A 19263-nucleotide genomic window follows, 5' to 3' on the forward strand; every position below is an offset into this window, starting at 1 on the left:
AGAGGGAAAGACAAAAGGATTTGGGTTTTAAGGGAGAGGGTAAGGAGTCATTCCAATCCCGGGAGCGGAAAGACTTACCTTAGGGGGAAAAAAGGACAGGTATACACTCGCACACAGACACAAGCAGACATATACAGAGGCAAAGAGTTTGGGCAGAGATGTCAGTCGAGGCGGAAGTGCAGAGGCAAAGATGTTGTTGAATGTCAGGTGAGGTATGAGTGGCGGCAACTTGAAATTAGCGGAGATTGAGGCCTGATGGATAACGGGAAGAGAGGATATATTGAAGAGCAAGTTCCCATCTCCGGAGTTCGGATAGGTTGGTGTTAGTGGGAAGTATCCAGATAACCCGGACGGTGTAACACTGTGCCAAGATGTGCTGGCCGTGCACCAAGGCATGTTTAGCCACAGGGTGATCCTCATTACCAACAAACACTGTCTGCCTGTGTCCATTCATGCGAATGGACAGTTTGTTGCTGGTCATTCCCACATAGAATGTGTCACAGTGTAGGCAGGTCAGTTGGTAGATCACGTGGGTGCTTTCACACGTGGCTCTGCCTTTGATCGTGTACACCGTCCGTGTTACAGGACTGGAGTAGGTGGTGGTGGGAGGGTGCATGGGACAGGTTTTACACTGGGGGCGGTTACAAGGGTAGGAGCCAGAGGGTAGGGAAGGTGAGAGTGAGAGAGAGAGAGAGAGAGAGAGAGAGGGCATATTGCTGGGAGGTGTGCTGCTTACTTTATGGAGTAGTGGTTAACTTTGCTGGCTGGCGTGTTGCCAGTTGAAACCCCTCACCAAGTGTTTATCATTTCTGGAAAGTTCTTAAAACTTCTTATGTTTGTAATGTTTGCAAGTTCTGTAATATTCTGTGGTTGTGTTAATAGCAGCACTCTCCATCCGAGAGTGGAGTTAGCTCTGGCTGTAGGTTGGTGGTTGTAAAATAAACATGCTTTCAGTGCAAGAGTTGCACTTCATTGCCAGCCTTGCTTTCGGATTTAGACTTCATTGTGGATTATGATGCAATATTGTACATCGGGTACTTTGTAACATGAGGGTGACTGTGGCTCCAATTAGGCAGTGTAAAAGCCATCACCTACATGGACAGGAACCGGAATAAAAACAGTGCATCATTTCAAATGTGCTTATATTCGGGAGGCACATGGCTTACATGCCAACAGTAGGTCAGCTGCACATCGGGCATCCATCAATGTTTTCCGGAGAGGGTTGTCAGGACCTGACAAAGTGGCTGAAAGGATTTGACAGTCTCCAGATGGATGAAGTGAGACAACATGGTGTATTTGGCAATTTGTAATGTTACATGGATAGCCCAGCAGTGCTTTGAGAACATCGAAGAGAAGAGCTCAAGGGACAAATCCCAGGTTGAACTGGTGAAAACGATCTATGGCAAATCGACTTAGCAGACGAACACTGTGGAGTGAGGGTGCTGAGGAAATGCAACAGAAAAGACTGTGATAGAAACATGACAGATTCCCAAATGGGGTTTAAACATGACAGATTCCCAAATGGGGTTTCTATGGTGATTGTGGAAGATCTCGCCTCTCTCTTATGCCAGGTAGTAACAGAAGATATACAACCATTTATGGCAGCTAGAAATGTCTGAGTATGTAAGAGGTAGCAAACAGGAATGTCAACTCCATACTTCAGAAGGTGATACAGAATGTTGAAGAAGAAGTGTAATGAAACTTCCTGACAGATTAAAACTGTGTGCCCGACCGAGACTCGAACTCGGGACCTTTGCCTTTCGAGGGCAAGTGCTCTACCAACTGAGCTACCGAAGCACGACTCACGCCCGGTCCTCACAGCTTTACTTCTGCCAGTATCTCGTCTCCTACCTTCCAAACTTTACAGAAGCTCTCCTGCGAACCTAGCAGAACAGCACTCCTGAAAGAAAGGATATTGCGGAGACATGGCTTAGCCACAGCCTGGGGGATGTTTCCAGAATGAGATTTTCACTCTGCAGCGGAGTGTGCGCTGATATGAAACTTCCTGACAGATTAAAACTGTGTGCCCGACCGAGACTTGAACTCGGGACCTTTGCCTTTCGCGGGCAAGTGCTCTACCATCTGAGCTACCGAAGCACGACTCACGCCCGGTCCTCACAGCTTTACTTCTGCCAGTATCTCGTCTCCTACCTTCCAAACTTTACAGAAGCTCTCCTGCGAACCTAGTAGAGCACTTGCCCGCGAAAGGCAAAGGTCCCGAGTTCGAGTCTCGGTCGGGCACACAGTTTTAATCTGTCAGGAAGTTTCATATCAGCGCACACTCTGCTGCAGAGTGAAAATCTCATTCAAGAAGTGTAATATTTGGCAGCAGTCACAGCCTCCATTTCAATACACCATGAAGAATGGACACAGCCAACTCCAATTTATGCCACAGCTGTCAGACAAGAATCCCAGCATCCGACAAATGGAGATACACCCAGCTTATTCACTTAGTATAACGCCCCGCAGAACAACATACATTTGGAGGATGGAGAACAATACACTAGTCTGTTTCCACTATGGGAAACCTGGACATGTACATTACTGTAGAGAAAGAATACTATTATGCTGCAAGCTGTCAACCATTACAACAGATGTATTCATGCCAGTCAACCACAGACAAATGTAACGAACCTGTGGGACAAAGCCCATCACCATACCCTGGACTAGTTCACTCCCCAACATGCCATAGCTGTTCCCCATCACTGTACAGAGGTACTGGCCAGTTGCCTAGCTGCCAAATTTAGGAAACTAATCGATGTGACCATCTATGGAGGTGAAGCTGCCAAAAGTGAAAATCCTTAATGGACAACAGTTAACGAGATGTCAAGAAATATCCTGTACATCATCATCATCATCATCATCATCATCATCATCATCATCATCATCATCAGTGACGAGCCTGTATGGGCAAAAGCCTATTCATGAGTATATTTTTCTACAATGTCGAATCTTACCCTCCAAGGCTATGTTCTGTGATATGGAAGAGATTGTGATAAAGCTAGCAAATGGGAAATAAGTCCAGCCAACAGGAACACATATAGCAAGATAACTATGAATTATGGAACCCATGGTTGTCTCAACAAATGTAGTCACGATGGTATCTTAGATGAAACTTCTTGTAGACATAACAAGCAGTCATAGTGTTGAAGATCAGAGCACAAAACTGATGAAGCCTTTCCAACAAGCACACACAACAGATTGCTCTGGGCAGTTGTTTGTCTTTGAAAATGTTATCCAGCCATCATCAGTGAGATGAATTTGTTGTCAGTGTAAATGCTCAGTTATACAGTAAAGCATTTGTCAGTTGTAAAAAGCTATTCAGCCTCACAAGAGAAATCTACATACCAGCAACACTCATAGCATTGTGGAAGGGCAAGGAGAAATTTAGATCACTAAATGTTATGAGCAGCCACAACTTATTCGTAAAGGTATATGCAGGAATAACCAAACAAATCCAGGTTGAGCAGTTCACTGCCATTGAAGAATTGTGCTCAGTACTGCTATACCCAATGCTATCAAGAAAGGTACTATACTACTGTCAACATCATCTGATGTCAATGAGGAACAATGTCGGTGAGGGTTAGCTGCTCTGATGGAGTATATGGATGTATCAACAGCAACAGAAAATGGTGTAACAGAAATAGATTCCTCATAAACAGGCAGGTTAGGCATAGACTGAGTTACTGCAAACACTTAAGTGATAGTGTTATTGTTAATGTGGTATGTAAAGAGACATTAAAATCTAATAGTTGCGCATGATTCTGACTCTGTAGTAGGGAGGGAATAGAAGTAAGAGTTACAGGATAATATGGGCTCAGTAGTTGTAATGAAAGAGGAGAGAGATCACTTGAATTCTGCAATAAATTTCAGTTGTTAATAAAGAATACTCTTTCAAAAATCACAAGAGGACGTGGTATACTTGGAAATGGGCCTGGGAAGATATTGGAAGATTTCATATTGACTCTAATTACACCTAATTAATGATGAATAGTGGACTGAAGTTAAAGAGAATCACCCAGATGAATCACTTTGAAAAGAAGTGGGGTAGGCCTACTGAAGTACTGAGGAATGGCAGTGTGTGTTTGAAGTTGTCAGTACTGTGATAGCAAAAACTACAATAAGCACTTCAGATGAAGGGGAATAGGCATCTCTAAAAAGGGCAATTACAGAAACTAGATAGACAGACACAGATACAAAGATGGTAACTGTGAAGAAGCCATGAGTAACAGAAGAAATACTTTGATTGGTGAAAGAAGGAAGTACAAAAATCCTCAGCAAATGACAGTACTACACCAGTATGTCATTTAGGAATGGAATAAATAACAAGTGCAGGGAACCTAAATCAAAGTGGTTGCAGGAAAAAATGTGGAAAAAATGGTTGTCAGAAAGAGATTTTTCAGCATATATATAGACATCGAAAAAACAATTGGTGAAATTAAAAACAGGGGCAACAATATCCGAGTGCAAGAGGAAAGAGCAAAGCGGTGGAAACAGATCACTGAAGACCCTCTACAAAGAGAAGTAATTAACTGATGATATGATAGAAGAAATGAGAGTCGATACGGAAAAATACAGGGAATCCAGTAATAGTCAGAGTTCAACAGAACCTTGGAAGACTTGGGATAAAATAATGTGGAAGGGATGGATAATATTCCTCAGGAAATTCTAAATCGGGGAAGTGACAACCAAATGACTGCTCAATTTGGTATGTAGAATCTATGAGACTTTTGATGCACCATCAGACTTTTGGGAAAGATTGTCCATGCAGTCCTGAAGGTAGCAAGATTAGATTAGATTAGATTTACTTTCATTCCAATTGATCCATATCGAGGAGGTCCTCCAGGATGTAGAACATGTCAGAAAAACAATAATACATGACAAATATTTACAACTGAAACAAATAAGCTAATGTGCCTTCCATAGGTCCAAAGTGGAATGATCGTCCCCCCCCCCCCCCCTCCCTTTTTTCTTTAGAACACTGTATGAAAGAATCATTTTACAAACACTAATGCACTGAATTTAAAACAAAAAAAAATTTTTTTTATTTATGAGGTAATAAACATGTACTAGAACTACTACAATATTTATTTACAATGAACACATTACTGCACTGAAATGGTGCAGAAGTTAGATTGTACTTGAGCGAGCGCGCGCGCACACACACACACACACACACACACACACACACACACACACACACACACATATACATGATTTCATGAATTGAGCTGTTGGTCTGAAAAAGTTATATAATTTTAATGACAAATTTCATTAAGGAATAAATATATTGGTAAGCAGTAGTTAGTGTCCTTAGTTCCCTAAACAGGCTTCTGCAGGATGTTCTTGAGTTCACACTACATATAACTCTTACTGCATGTTTTTGTGCCCAGAAAACTTTAGGTTCGGCTTGATGAATTACCCCAAAAAATAATCCCATATGACATTATGGAATGAAAGTAAACATAGTATGCCAGCTTCTTCATTTTTATAACCCCTATGCCTGACACAATTCACATTGCAAATAGAGATTTGTTAAGACGCCTCAGTAGTTCTGTGGTGTGCTCCTCTCAGTTGAATTTATTATCAAGCTGTAATCCTAAGAATTTAACACTGTCCACTTCTTCTATCTGCTTGACATTGTATGTTAGGCGTATACTCAAGGGACACCCCCTTACAAGTTCTGAACTGAATCTAACGTGTTTTTTCAAAGTTTAGCGACAAAGAATTGGCTAGGAACCAGTGATTAATGTCCACAAATATTTTACTAGCCGATCTTTCTAAGACTATACTTGATTTGCTATTTATTGCAAACAAAAAGAACTTGGCATCTGATAATGTTACTGATGAAAGGTCATTGTATACACAAGAAAAAGTAAGGGCCCTAAAATGGAACTTTGTGGGACCCCACATGTAATTAGTTCCCAGCTGCATGATGCCTGATAGCTTAATACATGTCTCTTTCCTAATAACACCCTTTGTTTTCTGCCAGAGATATAAGATTTGAAACATTTTGCAGCATTTCCTGTTACACCATAATATTCTAATTTACTTAAAAGGATATTGTGATTTACACAGTGAAATGCCTTTGACAGATCACAAAATATACCAGTTACCTGCATTTTTTTGTTTAATGAATTAAGCACATTTTCACTGTAAGTGTAGATAGCCTTCTCAATATCAGAACCCTTTAGAAATCCGAACTGCGACTTTGAAAGTATGTTATTTGAGATAAGGTGGTTATAAAGCCGATTGTACATTACTTTTTCTAAAATTTTTGAAAATGCTGGCAAAAGTGAAATTGGATGCTACTTCTTTATCTCCCTTCTTAAACAGTGGCTTTACTTCAGCATATTTCAACCATTCAGGAAATATTCCACTGACAAATGGCTGGTTACACAGATAGCTGAATATGTTACTTAACTTAGAATCACATTCTGTAATTAACTTTGTTGATATTTCATCATACTCCCTAGATGTTTTTGATGTTAAAGATTTTATGATTGACATTATTTCTTCTGGGGTAGTGAGGGCTAAACTCATATTATGGAAGTTACTTGAAATGTCTGGTCTGAGGTATTCCATAGCAGCATCTACAGAACCTGACAGCACCATCTTTTCCATAACAGTTACAAAATGTTTGTTGAAAATTTTTGCAACACTTTACACATCTGTCGCCAAACATTTACTCTTAATGCTATTTGTCCCTCTTCATGTCTGGTTCTACTGGTCTCCTCATTCACTATATCCCATATCGTCTTTATTTTGTTATCTGATATGACTATCTTTTCCTTGTAATATATTTGCTTTGATGTTCGTATTACAGTCTTTGATATTTTGCAGTATTTCTTGTAATGTGCTATAGCATCAACATTAGAACTGTTTCGGATTGATAATACAGTTTTCTTTTTGTTTTACAAGTTACCCCTATTCCTTGAGTAATCCATGGCTTCTTTGTAGACTTTACTCTAACCTTGGTTAGTTTTGGAGGAAAACAGTGTCCAAATAAGGGTAGCACTTTATTAGCAAAAGTGTTATATTTTTCATTCATGCCATGAGCACCGTAGACATCAGTCCAGTGAATATCTCTGAGGAGTGCCCAAAAATAATCAATTTTTGGCTTATTGAGTACCCTCTTGAGCTCAGATTTAACAGATTTTATATCCTGTTCAGTATTAACATTTATCACCAGAAACTGCATGTCATGGTCTGAGAGGCCATTGACTATTGGTTTTGTAATATAATTTTGTTCATTAGACTTTACTATAAAGATATTATCAATGGCTGTTTGTGAGCAATTGGCTACCCTAGTGGGGAAATTTACAGTGGGAATTAAGTTGAATGATAGTGTTACTAACTCAAATAAGTTCTTAGGGAGAGTCTTTAAGGAAATCTACATTGAAATCACCAGCAACCACTATTTCTTTGTTTTTGGTTGTTAAATGGGCCAGTACAGCTTCAAGGTGGTTTATGAACAGATTAAATACCTGCAGATGCTCGATATACACGTAATATTATGAATGACTTTTTGTGAAATTCTATTTCTGTTGCACATGCTTTCATATGCTGCTCTAGGCAAAATTTATGAATGTCTATGTTCTTAAATTTATGACAGTTCCTGATGAATGTAGCAACTCCTCCTCCTCAATTTCTGCTCTACAAAAGTGAGATGCTAACCTAAACCCTGTAACACTTAAAAGTTCCATACCAGTGGCCACATGATGATCAGAGAGGCAGATTATATTAGCTGGGTTTGAGGACTCAATTCATCTATGCAAATAATTAATTCATTAATTTTATTTCTCAGTCCTCGAATATTTTGATGCATTTTGTTGCAATAAAGATAGCTGACATTTCACATTGACTGAGTTAAAATTTGGCAGAGTTGAAATGTCTGTTGATTGTTGAAAATTCTTAACCAAGAGCTGTTTATGCTGATGTAATAAGCTAGAATTATGTTTTTTGGTTTCTTTCTCAAACTGAAGGTTTGCCTCAATCCTAACCTCTCTTAAAATTTGGTTTCTTTCTGTCCTCCCAACACTAAAAAAGGGTCTTTTCTGAGCACTATAACCACTGGTATTTTATCACTCATGACAGTACCTCCCCCTTTAACTTTCCTGCTATTTTCCCAGACAGCTTACCCTTCCCTTTCCTGTTGAGATGAAGGCCATGCCTAGTATAATCCCACCTATTGAGAGAATCAACAGGAACCACGCCAATGTGTGACCCTGCACCCGACATAAGCAGCTGTTCCAACTCCAAATTAACTCTCTTGACAGAAGAGTTCAAATGAGGTCGGTCATGGTGCCCAAGGACAGATACAAACTCAACACTAGTATGCTTCGAACACTAGTATGCTTCGATGCTGATGCAGTCATTGCCAAGTCACATTCTATACCGTACCCAGGATCTCTGTCAGTACTATTACTTGGCCCACCCACTATAACCATGGTGTCTTCCTTAGTGAAATCTTTGCAAAGTGACCCTAAATCCTCTGTCACCTGCTCCAGACCAGCACTAGGTTTAAAAAACTTGGTGACCTGATATTCTGATCCTAGTTCATGCTGCAAAAGTTAGGCAACACCTCTTCCATGGGAACTACCTAACAACAACACTTTTTCTCTTTACTGATTTCCCTACATTCATACTTTTCAATTTGCTGCTGAAAGTTTGTTGTGCCCTGTCTACACCTGCAACTGCTTGAGGTTCACCAGCTTCTAACTGAAGCAACAGGTCAAATCTATTTTCCACATTCACCACAAAGCTGTCAGACAAAGTTCTAGGCCTGTTCGTCCTGTTGCCTGTTGCCACTTCGCACCTCTCTATACCCTTCTCCCTCTGTAACCTGTCAAGATCTTCCCTGGCCTTGTCTAACTCAGCCTGAAGGGCGGCAATTTTCCCCTTCTGTTCTAGTATCTTCCTATCTCTACTACATATCCTACAAAACCAGTGATGAGTCTCATTTACTTCCCCTATTCCCACGCCACGACAGTCACCCACATGGAAAAAACTACAGCACCCGTCACACACACAAGATGGAGAACTATTGTTAAATCAGCTTAACAGTCGAGTTGCAGAAAAGAATTATATACAGAAGAATTAAAAAGAAACTTGAGGTTGTATTGTAGGATGTTGAAAATTAGTGGACTGAAAACAAATAAGGTGCTTATCCTCATGAGTGCTGAGAAAAGGAACTCAGGGAGAACCCTGACAAGAAGGGTAGGATGTTAGGTCATCAGGGCAAAGTTGTGTGATTCTAGAGGAAGCCGTAGAGGGTAGAAACTGCAGGGTAAAATAGAGATTGGTATACATCCAACAGATAATTGAGGACATAGGGCACAAGTGCTACTCCGAGATGAAGAGAATGGCACAGGAGAATAAACTGTGAAGGGCTGCATCAAACTAGTCAAGAAAACTGATAGAAGGGACACCACTTGGGCTGTCTACACTCAAGCTATTGGCTACCCCAAAGTTACCAATGTTTTGGTTGTTCCCCATCCACCTGCCTGTGGCTATCTGTCTCTTTGCTGGATGCAGCAGAGTTCTGTGGCACCCTCACCCCTTGCTCTGCTTCCCACCACTGGTGGCTTGTCACTTTCTATAGAGAGGTGCCTGAAATAATTGTTTAGTTGTCAAACCTGCTCGCCAATTTTAATTTTTTTAACAGCACTATCGTCTGTTTTCCAAACTGCTCAAATTCAGTGGGTATGTAGCAGTGCTGAAAGAAAATCTCCAGGCTGGAAAAGGACTGGTGTCACATGCAAGCTACAAAAAGAGAAAAATTTAACAACAAAATGTAAAAAATTTGGGACACCCCAGTGGTTAAGTTTTTGAAAATAGTAGCACTGAAAGTCATCTTTTAGTTTTTGAGACCTTGCGAGATGAATTTTATTGTGATAGGTCTGTTTCATCCCAGTGTCATGTAGGTGTCTCACTTCTTGACGATGTCGATGATGCAGCACCCTCAGTGACAGTGGCTACTGCATACTTCCTCACTACAGATTCTGCACATTTCAATGTATGTTTAATCTGTGCACTGGAAAGGCACTTTAAGATGAGTTTGGAGGCAGATAATAAATTGAGATAGTTGAAAGCAGATGAGGAGTAACTGTTTGTAATTTTTCAAAAATGCAGTCAGTGTCCAATCAACAGCTGTATTAATTGATTTAGGCAATTGGCTATGGATACATTAAACAATACCTATTGAACAAGGTGTTGAAGCCAACCACGCATAGTTCTTACAGAGTTCCTTTGTGTGTTACATGCTTTGTCCTATTGCCACACATTACGTCACAGTGTTGTGTAGCAAGCAAGTAAACACTATGCTTGCTGTGAACATTCCAAAATCTATTTTTGAAAGTGCACGCAATTGGAACAGTACCCCGAACTAACCATCAAATCAAGACACACAAACTGTGTAGAATTTCTAAAAAAGTTTGTACTGAGAGGTCAACGTGCACACACGCTTTCAGCCCAGTATAGGTGCCATCAAACATAGCTACTCTACATCTGGTGCCGCATTGTGTGCCATTCTGCCGGCTTTGCCACAAAAGCTGTCTGCTGCCTGTTGGCTGTTCAATTTACATTCTCGGATTGTCTTCCACACACATTTTTTCGGTTGGTATTGTTCTAGTAAATTGCATCCTTCCGTACAAACATATGACTTACTCTTTAGTTTCCATATTTTTGTTCTATTTGAATGTCTAAGACTCTTCTAATGAACACTCGGATCAGCCTCCCCCCTGTTTTCACAACTCAGCAGACTTTCTGAGATGTTTCCATATTCGGTCATCCTACAAATGACACCACACATATAGGCTTATGCAACACAACATTCCACAACAGTTCACCATTGAAAATAAATTGTGTGTGTGTGTGTGTGTGTCCGCGCGCGCGTGTGTCCGCGCGCGCACATGTTTGTGTGTGTATGTGTGTGTGTGTGTGTGTGTGTGTGTGTGTGTGAAGCATAATCATTTGCAGTAATGTCTACATCATCAGACATAAAAAAGAAATGTTCACGCATTTTCGCCAAACGTCTGTACCTAACATTAAAAGATAACTGTGCCTTATTTTTGATGTCAGTATTTAAAGTAAACTAATCTATGTAAAAGGATGACATGTACTTTTCTGTTATTGAAGACTAACTGTTTCACTTCCTAAAAAGTTGTTTATTTCACTCCACATTTAGATTTGGCTTTCATAGTGAAGCTATTTTCATGTGAAATGCGGAACTAACATTTTAAATAGAACCAAACATGGTACATAATGATATAATGAACAGGGTATTTTGACAGCCTGGAGGTGGGCGGGGGGATGCCTAACTGAGTTCGATAGTTTTCAAGATTTCATATGGTATGTTGGAAACTATTTTCTGGAAAAGAAAGAATCTATTGTGCTGAAAAAATCAATTTACTCTGTTCCGAATTAGAATTACTAACAAATTTTAGACTTTGTACAGAAACTGTTAGCCTACACATAGTATTTACATATGATTTTTGTAGGCAGGCAATACTTATTGCAACACTGTCCCCTCTCAGACTTAAAACATCACATACCAACTAATTTAAATTACTCATGTGTAATGCCTGACAAAAAAAGTAAAGCACCCAGAGGACATGGTTGGATGTCAGTGTAACTTTGGAAATGGACATACCATTGGCACGATGGGATGACACAGAATGTTGCACGGAATCCATTACTTGTTCTCAGATGGCAGGCAGAGATATGAAAGGGTTATGAAGTGTTGGTTCCCAGTATGGCAATACTTCATCGTGTTGGTCAGGTGTCAACCCGAACTTTGATGACAAGTATGCATGCCGTCGTGTTTCCATGCAGTCCAATATCAGGCCATTTTCACATCCTAACACCCCACAAATCTGGATATTGCCAGATACAAACAGCCAGCCAAATTTTAGTCAGGTATTGATAAAGCTGTCTTACACGAGCACATGGCATCTTCACAGTGATCACTCAATAACTAATGCCGCTCACATCACTTATATACACTACCAGGTGTGGTAACAACATTATACACTCAAAACACTAGTGCACTTGAGTGGCCATTCAACAATTCAACCTGTCACAGAAATATACAATTTTTAATCATTTACAAAGGTAGGTAAGGATCACCATATTGGGTACCAGCACATCATAACCCCTTCACATCTTTGCCTGCCATCTGAGAACAAGTAATGGCTTCCCTGCAACATTATGGGTCATCCCAAATCATTGGTCAGAGACTACCAGTAGTCAGACTACATAATTACTATCCAATGCATAGGCTGCTAACATCACAATACAGATGGCAGCATTTGGAATGTTGCTGTGACCAAGAAGCATGGACTGCTGACGAATAGCATCTCATTGTGTTCAATGATTAATAAAGATTTCGCACTATTCCAGATGACCATCAACAGTGATTATGGCTTCAGCTTGTGGAAAGGTCCCATTCTTCAAATTTTTTGGAGAGGAACAGCTGGCATTGTGGTGATGGAAACCATCAGGTTTGACTTTCGGTCACGCCTCTTAGTGATTGAGGGAACTCGTGACAGCACAGCCACAGACATCATGTGTCCTCATGTGTTGCCTCTCGTGCAACATTATCATGGCATCATTTTCCAACAAGACAATGCTCGTCCAAGTATGACGTGTGTCTACAAATTGTATGTATGATGCTGAGACCCTCCTGTGGCCATCAAGATATCTAGATCTGTCCCTGACAGAACGTATTTGGGACCAACACTGAAGTCAGATCTGTCCCAGCTATAGTATCCAGGATATGGAAGACCAGTTGCAACTCTTGTGGCCCAGCTTGCCTCAGGAGAGGGTATAACAGCTTTGACACTCTTACCAAGTGAATTGGTGCATGCAGCCATGTCAGAGAGGGTGCACACCATACTGACAAGTCTTTATAAATTTGAGTCAATTTTGTAATCACTGAAATTTCACATACCCTCTCAACCTGTGCAGTTTTGTTTTATTTCCCCCTCCCACTCTACATTTGTATAAAGAACATGAAAGTGAGAACACCACTGTTATACTTGAAATACTGTATACTTACTGTGTCAAGATTTCGGTGGAATGTTATGGGCCAATGTTTATTTCAGTACTACAATGTTTTTTCGGGGTAGTAGTTCCCAGAGTCTCAGTAGCGATGTTACTTCTCCTTGTTTCAACCTGTCCACAGCAGGTCACCCCTCCCTATTCTCATGATTGCAGAACTTACATAGCTGCTAAACTTGGTTCTGTTAATGTGTACTGACATGTCTACCTATGTACACATTAACTCTTCTCTTTTCCTGCTTGAAACAAGTGGCTAACACACTGGACTCACATTCAGGACGACGACTGTTCAAATCTGTGTCCGGTCATCCTCATTTTGACTTTCTGTGATTTCTTCCCTAAATTGCTCCAGGTGATTGTCAAGATGGTTCCTTTGAAAGAGCTCTGCCAATTTCCTTCCCATTCTTTGAAACAGTCAAAGCTCGTACTCAGTCTCTAGTGTCCTTGAAGTCAGCGGGATGTTAATCCCTAATCTTTCTTTTGTAATTGAAGGATTATAAGACACTTTTGCAGCAAGAAAAATACTTTCTTATATTAATTACAAATACAGTTCACTCAAAATACTTTTATTCTTCAAGTCAGGTGATTACAGAGTTTCTTTGTCAGAGTTTCTCACCTGCTGGTTTGTGAGTGTGTTCCATATCCACCAGCCCAAGTTTCCTTTCAAATTGGCAAAAGATTTTCAAATCATAGTTTTGCACCAGTCTTGTGTATTAAAGCTGTTGTCAGGCTCCTTGCCAAAAAGCGGTTGCAATACCAAATACACAAGTCATTCGTATTGGCTAGACAGCTTCTTGGAAATGAGTGGCCAGCTACTGTCCATAAATTGCAGCACCCTGCTGCACTGGCAATAGCAGTTGCTTTTCAGAATCCATGTATAATGGTGATGTCTCTTTTACATAATTGTATTTATGTATTGTTAAGCATGTTGTAGAAGTTTTGTAAACTGCTACATCCATCCATTCATTTAGGATGTGTTATTTCATACACAAGTTTATATTTCTTCTAGGAATTTCATCTTTTCACCTTTTTTTAAGTTGCTTGCAAGAGCTGAGAGATATTCCCAGAAGAATGACCTTCATCAATAAAATGTATTACAATGGTGAAAAATATATTTTTGGACCGTTAATGTAATCAGTTTTGGGAAGTTGATGCCTCACCTCCCACCTCTCCCACCCCATCCTTGGCCAATTTTGTATTTAGATTTCTAATCAAACAAGAGTGGTGACCATAACCAAAAAGTTCTCTCTAACTCTGACCCTAATTAAAATTTCTAAATTACAGCAAAGCGGTAGTCAACACATTATTTTATGAAACAGGACACTTTTAGCAAACATTCCTAATGTGAAAGCTGTAATTTCATCATGGAATTTCACAAGGTGGTGTGTTTTTCCTATCAGTTATTGAAGACTGTCACTGTAATCCAACATTCATCTCATCTTCATTTCTGGCAGTCACTATCATATGCTTTTAGTCTCTGATATTTCTTTTTTGATCAGTGTGGTGGACCGATGTCTTAAACTCTGTTATAATTTGGTAGAAAAATTTTGTCTTTATCTGTACACAGATACAAATAAATGATTTTACTATTCTCATTATTTATAGCACTGTAATATTAGCAACAATCATTTCATTTGACTTAATGACTGCAGGCACTAATGGAAAAATGTTTCTCAGTAATGCGACCCATAAAGTTGGTAAATGGATTAAGTGTGGAATTTTCATGTTACAGCTAATGGGAAGAGTTCACTGGCTGTAGTGAACTGCACTGTAACTTACATGGCACATTGCTCACCTTGGAACAAATGCAAGGAATCTTGCCGCTCTATGGGTGCCAGCAGTTACAGGTGGTTTCATGATGGTTGTTGTGAATGTGTTGGGCACACTTGCATCAACTATGGAATCAATGAAAGCAGGTATAGTCTCTGAGTAGACTTATTAAATGTCTTTTGCCTATTTTTTCCTTATGCTCCTTACATGTTAGATTAAGGTGTCTTATGTTGAAGTTGCTTGTTTGAAGAATTGTATAACATGCTTCATTTTAGGTGTACAGAGTGTCGTCTGTCACAGGACGATGAGGAAGAAGATGATGTGCTGCAGAATGATTATGGTGATGGCAGTGTAACAGATGCAGAACAAGAACTGAAACTTTAGAATTATTGACCTTTTCCATTGAATCTTTCATACATTAATACTAAAACTGTTATGACATCTTCAGAAAATATCTGAAGGAAAAATAATGTGATATGTATCAGCTATTGATATTTGTGTATCTATATGTGCTATAGCTTTTCTTTTTTAATATTTACTTTTTGACACTATTGATAATGTATATTCATACAAAGTAAATTTAACATTGTTATATTTACTCCTCAGAAAGTCGGATCCCCATTACGAAAATGAAATGCTCATGGCTCTATGAAAAGTGTTATGGCAAGTAATTAGAACATTTTATCAGACAAAATACTAAGTTTTAAGAGCATTTTGCAATAGATACATCTAACTCGGATTGTAAATGACATTCAGATGATGATCCTCAAAAAAGCTAACTGGGCTCTATTATTCAAAGAAAATTGAGAAAGCAGTGAAGAGTATTATAGAATACTTAAATAAACCATATAATATGAAATAAGTAATACAGTATTAGAGAAGTGGGAAATCCTCTGGCAGGTGCATTCTACACAGGAAACTCGAATCATATACTCTCCTGTTGCCTGTAATAAAAAAAAAACATGACTACTGCACTAACACAAAAATTGGCCCAAAATGCTAATCCCTTAACCCATATTTCAAAATGCGAGAAATGAACAGAACTGGCAGAAGGAACTGTTGACTGGCATGTCACATGGCATGCTTCTGTTTGCTACGGCACAATTCCTCACCATCAGCCTTCACTGAGTCACACTAATCTAGCACATAGGAATTGTTTTTATAAAGAAGAGCATTAGTTGCAGAGGATCATGCTATGGATTTTACTGCAGTCATTTACTGACAGTTCCTTCTGCAAAACTAATATTTTTCCTTTTTTCCCATGATTCTAAATTACTGATAGAATTTATATTTAGAGTATCATATTTATTCTGTATTTTAATGAAAGTAATCAATTCTTTGTAGTATAATGTAATTGCATAGATAAAAGAATCTACTCACAAAGTGGTGGCACGAGAACACACATATAAGAAAAGGTTTTACATATCCAAGCTTTTGGAGCCAATGGCTCCTCCTTCCAGCAGAAGGTGTGACGGGGAAGGAAGAGGACTGAACAATCAGTCTTTCTTTCTTATCTCCTTGAATTGGGGTTCTGAGTGACTTTTCCAAACTCTAACCCTTTTCCTAAACCCCTCAAGTCCTTACCTTCATCCCTCTTCCTTCCCCTTCAACCCTTCTGCCAGAAGAAAGAGCCACTGGCTCAGAAAGCTTGCATACGTAAAATCTTTTTTTGTGTGTATATTCTCATGCTGCCACTTGGTGAGTAGATTTTTTTATCTATCGAATTAAAATTATATTTTGTACTTTGACATAAATGACCTGATAATGTATGAATAACAACACGGTATGTTAATGTAGAATAAGGTTCACTTCTACAAAGGGATTGTCTTTTTCCTTAACTGTTGCATTATTTTAAAAATTTGGCTAATTTTCCTGTCTTAGTCTCACATTTTTTCTTCTCTCCTCTTTCTCATTTAATTCTTATTCATTCATTCTCTTTTAACTCCATTAATTTGTTGATCTTCCCATTTGCTCTCTGTCACTCCAAGCTGAGCTCTTTGTCCAGTGACTGTGTTCTTTCTGTTGTACTTTCGGCCATCAGGTAGTGTCTTTTTCACTTTTGCTTGTAATTACTGTCTACTTCTTGTCTGTGGGCTGCATTGTGCAAGTTGTGCCTTCAATCTGATTTTGTTTATACCTTCCCAGATTGGTCCAGGTGTCTTTTTTTTATAATTGATGTACCACAACACAGATCTGCTGTCCTCATTACTCATGTATTCATGCCCAGTATCACAAAGTAATACACTACGCTACTATTTAAGTAGAGTAATGAGTGCACATTTTGTCCACTTTTCACTTACATAAAGATCTGGCAAAGATTAGTAATAAATGTTTAACAATAATGGAAATTCCTGAATGGAACAGTACATAAAATAAAGGTAAGGTAACGATTCCCCTATAGTGGACTGATGTGTGGAGAGTAGAAACATATAACAGAAAACAGTATTCATACTAGCTTTTGAGCTCTTTTTCTTGTAAAAGTGCACACATCCACACAGACACACAAATATTCACTGCCACAGCGAGTCTCACTGCAGCTGCATGAATGTCTGTGTGTGTGTGTGTGTGTGTGTGTGTGTGTGTGTGTGTGTGTGTGTGAGAGAGAGAGAGAGAGAGAGAGAGAGAGAGAGAATATGTGCGCACTTTTTACCAGGTAAAGAGGAAGAGCTCAAAACTTCATGTGAATACTGTTTTATGTTGCCAGTTTCTATGCTACACACAATGAATGTTTAGTACTTATCAGTCAATGCTGCTATCTCCACATTTCTTAATTTGTTCTTCATACCCTGCTCTTCAATTGATATAAGTTGGAGACATTAGGTAAAAAGCTTTTATCAACAACCACCAATCTTTCCAGTCAAACAATATTTAAGTACAGTAACAATGACATCAGTGCCACAAACCTCATTTCTTAATTTATCATTTGTGAAAAAAATAAAATTTACATTTCGTCAACATACACAATTGTGTACATCTGTGGATTGGAAACTTTGTGTGTTTAAAATAAGGTATTTATCATTTTTACATGTTACCTTTAAAGTTGTAATGTAGTTACCAAGAAATATTAAATGCAAAACCAATTTCTCATTTTGACCTCCATACACAAACTAGATGGAAGTGTCATTTGTTACACTCATACCTCAGCCAGGAGCTTACTTTCTCATTGCTAATAAACCTCTGTGAAAGAAAGAAAGGAGAAGTTGTGCAGGTTGTACTCACTGTAAATGCTTAATGTATAAGGTAAATCTTCACATTTGTCAGCTCTAGTATAGTGATTAAACTGAATTTGCTTAAAATTGTATATTTACTTAAAATTGTATATTTACTTAAAATTGTATCACTGATTGTTGTATTGTAAATGCAAGGTTTTGTTGTGTTTTTAATTTTCAATATATTGATAGGTGAATGATGAAATTGCCTGGGAGAGTTCTGAGTTTGTACTTTGATGGTCATCGCACCATGTCATACTGTATCTATACTTGTTGGATGGTTTCATGGCAGTCATGCTTTCTTCAAATTTTTCATTAATGTCTGGTATTGTTAATTTCATACGGAAGTTATTGATTTGAAGGACGAGGAGAGGAATTTCTCCTAAAGGTGCTTGCATTTATTAATGCCTTTTTGGGGCATAGATCTAAAGAAGACCAAACACATGTAATGTGTCTGCGTGTTTCCAAACATTTGTTGAAGGTATTGAAACAATAGCATAATATGTTCATAATGTGAGACGTTCCTTTTTTTAATGAGCCATTGAGGATGTAGTCTACTAAGGTGTTTGTTCTGAAGATTTCTGCCCACTTTTGAAATGTTACCTACAAAATATTCATTAATATTGATATTTCTCATTAATGATGGTATATATCCTCTGTGGTTGTAAGTAATGCATTGCACTAACATGTTTATATTAGTTTTTCTCGGTAGTTTGTCTAACACAATATATATAATGGCTCTGAAGAAAGGGTAATAATAAGTACTTACTAATGAAAATACCATTCCAGCAACATGGTGTCATTAAAAGAGAACAAGCCAGAAAAATGGAATTATAATACTCATTCAGTTGGCCGAACTGTTTTTTTGTATTATTTTTATTTTTGGCAATGCCAGCCGTTTGGTGATAGACTGATTGTATATACAACATTCTGGAGAATCTTAAATGTGTACTGTTGAGAAATTATATTTTTCACTTTTTACTAACAGTGTTCTTATTTGCATGTGTTTCTTTGTGTGTATATGTGTGTGTCTGTCTGTGTGTGTGTGTGGGGGGGGGGGGGGGGGGGTTGTCTGCTCATGCCACAATTCAGAACAAGAGCAAAAGTAATTTATAACATTTGGAACTTCATCCACACATCCTTGAAGAGGTGAGATTATCCGTATACTCATCTTACAACCCATATGCAACAATATATGTAATGCATGACAACTATGCAATTC

At 38.8% G+C, this 19263-nt stretch overlaps 1 protein-coding gene and 1 non-coding gene across 3 annotated transcripts in view; one reads left to right on the plus strand and one right to left on the minus strand.

The window, feature by feature from the left end:
- The window catches only part of LOC126187343 (protein twisted gastrulation-like), a 57796-nt gene extending 39770 nt beyond the window's left edge, over positions 1-18026 (plus strand). For both annotated transcript variants that reach the window (XM_049928365.1, XM_049928364.1), the window contains exons 4-5: positions 14795-14978; positions 15108-18026. In XM_049928365.1, the coding sequence (XP_049784322.1) occupies positions 14795-14978; positions 15108-15216 (293 nt within the window). In that variant the 3' untranslated portion in view covers positions 15217-18026. The remainder of the gene's footprint in view (positions 1-14794; positions 14979-15107) is intronic.
- Positions 1724-1798, minus strand: Trnas-cga (transfer RNA serine (anticodon CGA)). Its single transcript has one exon. It is a non-coding gene; the product is annotated as a tRNA-Ser (tRNA).
- Positions 18027-19263: the final 1237 nt, after the last annotated feature.

The sequence above is a fragment of the Schistocerca cancellata genome, chromosome 5 (assembly GCF_023864275.1).
Source record: "Schistocerca cancellata isolate TAMUIC-IGC-003103 chromosome 5, iqSchCanc2.1, whole genome shotgun sequence".
Lineage (NCBI taxonomy): Eukaryota > Metazoa > Arthropoda > Insecta > Orthoptera > Acrididae > Schistocerca > Schistocerca cancellata.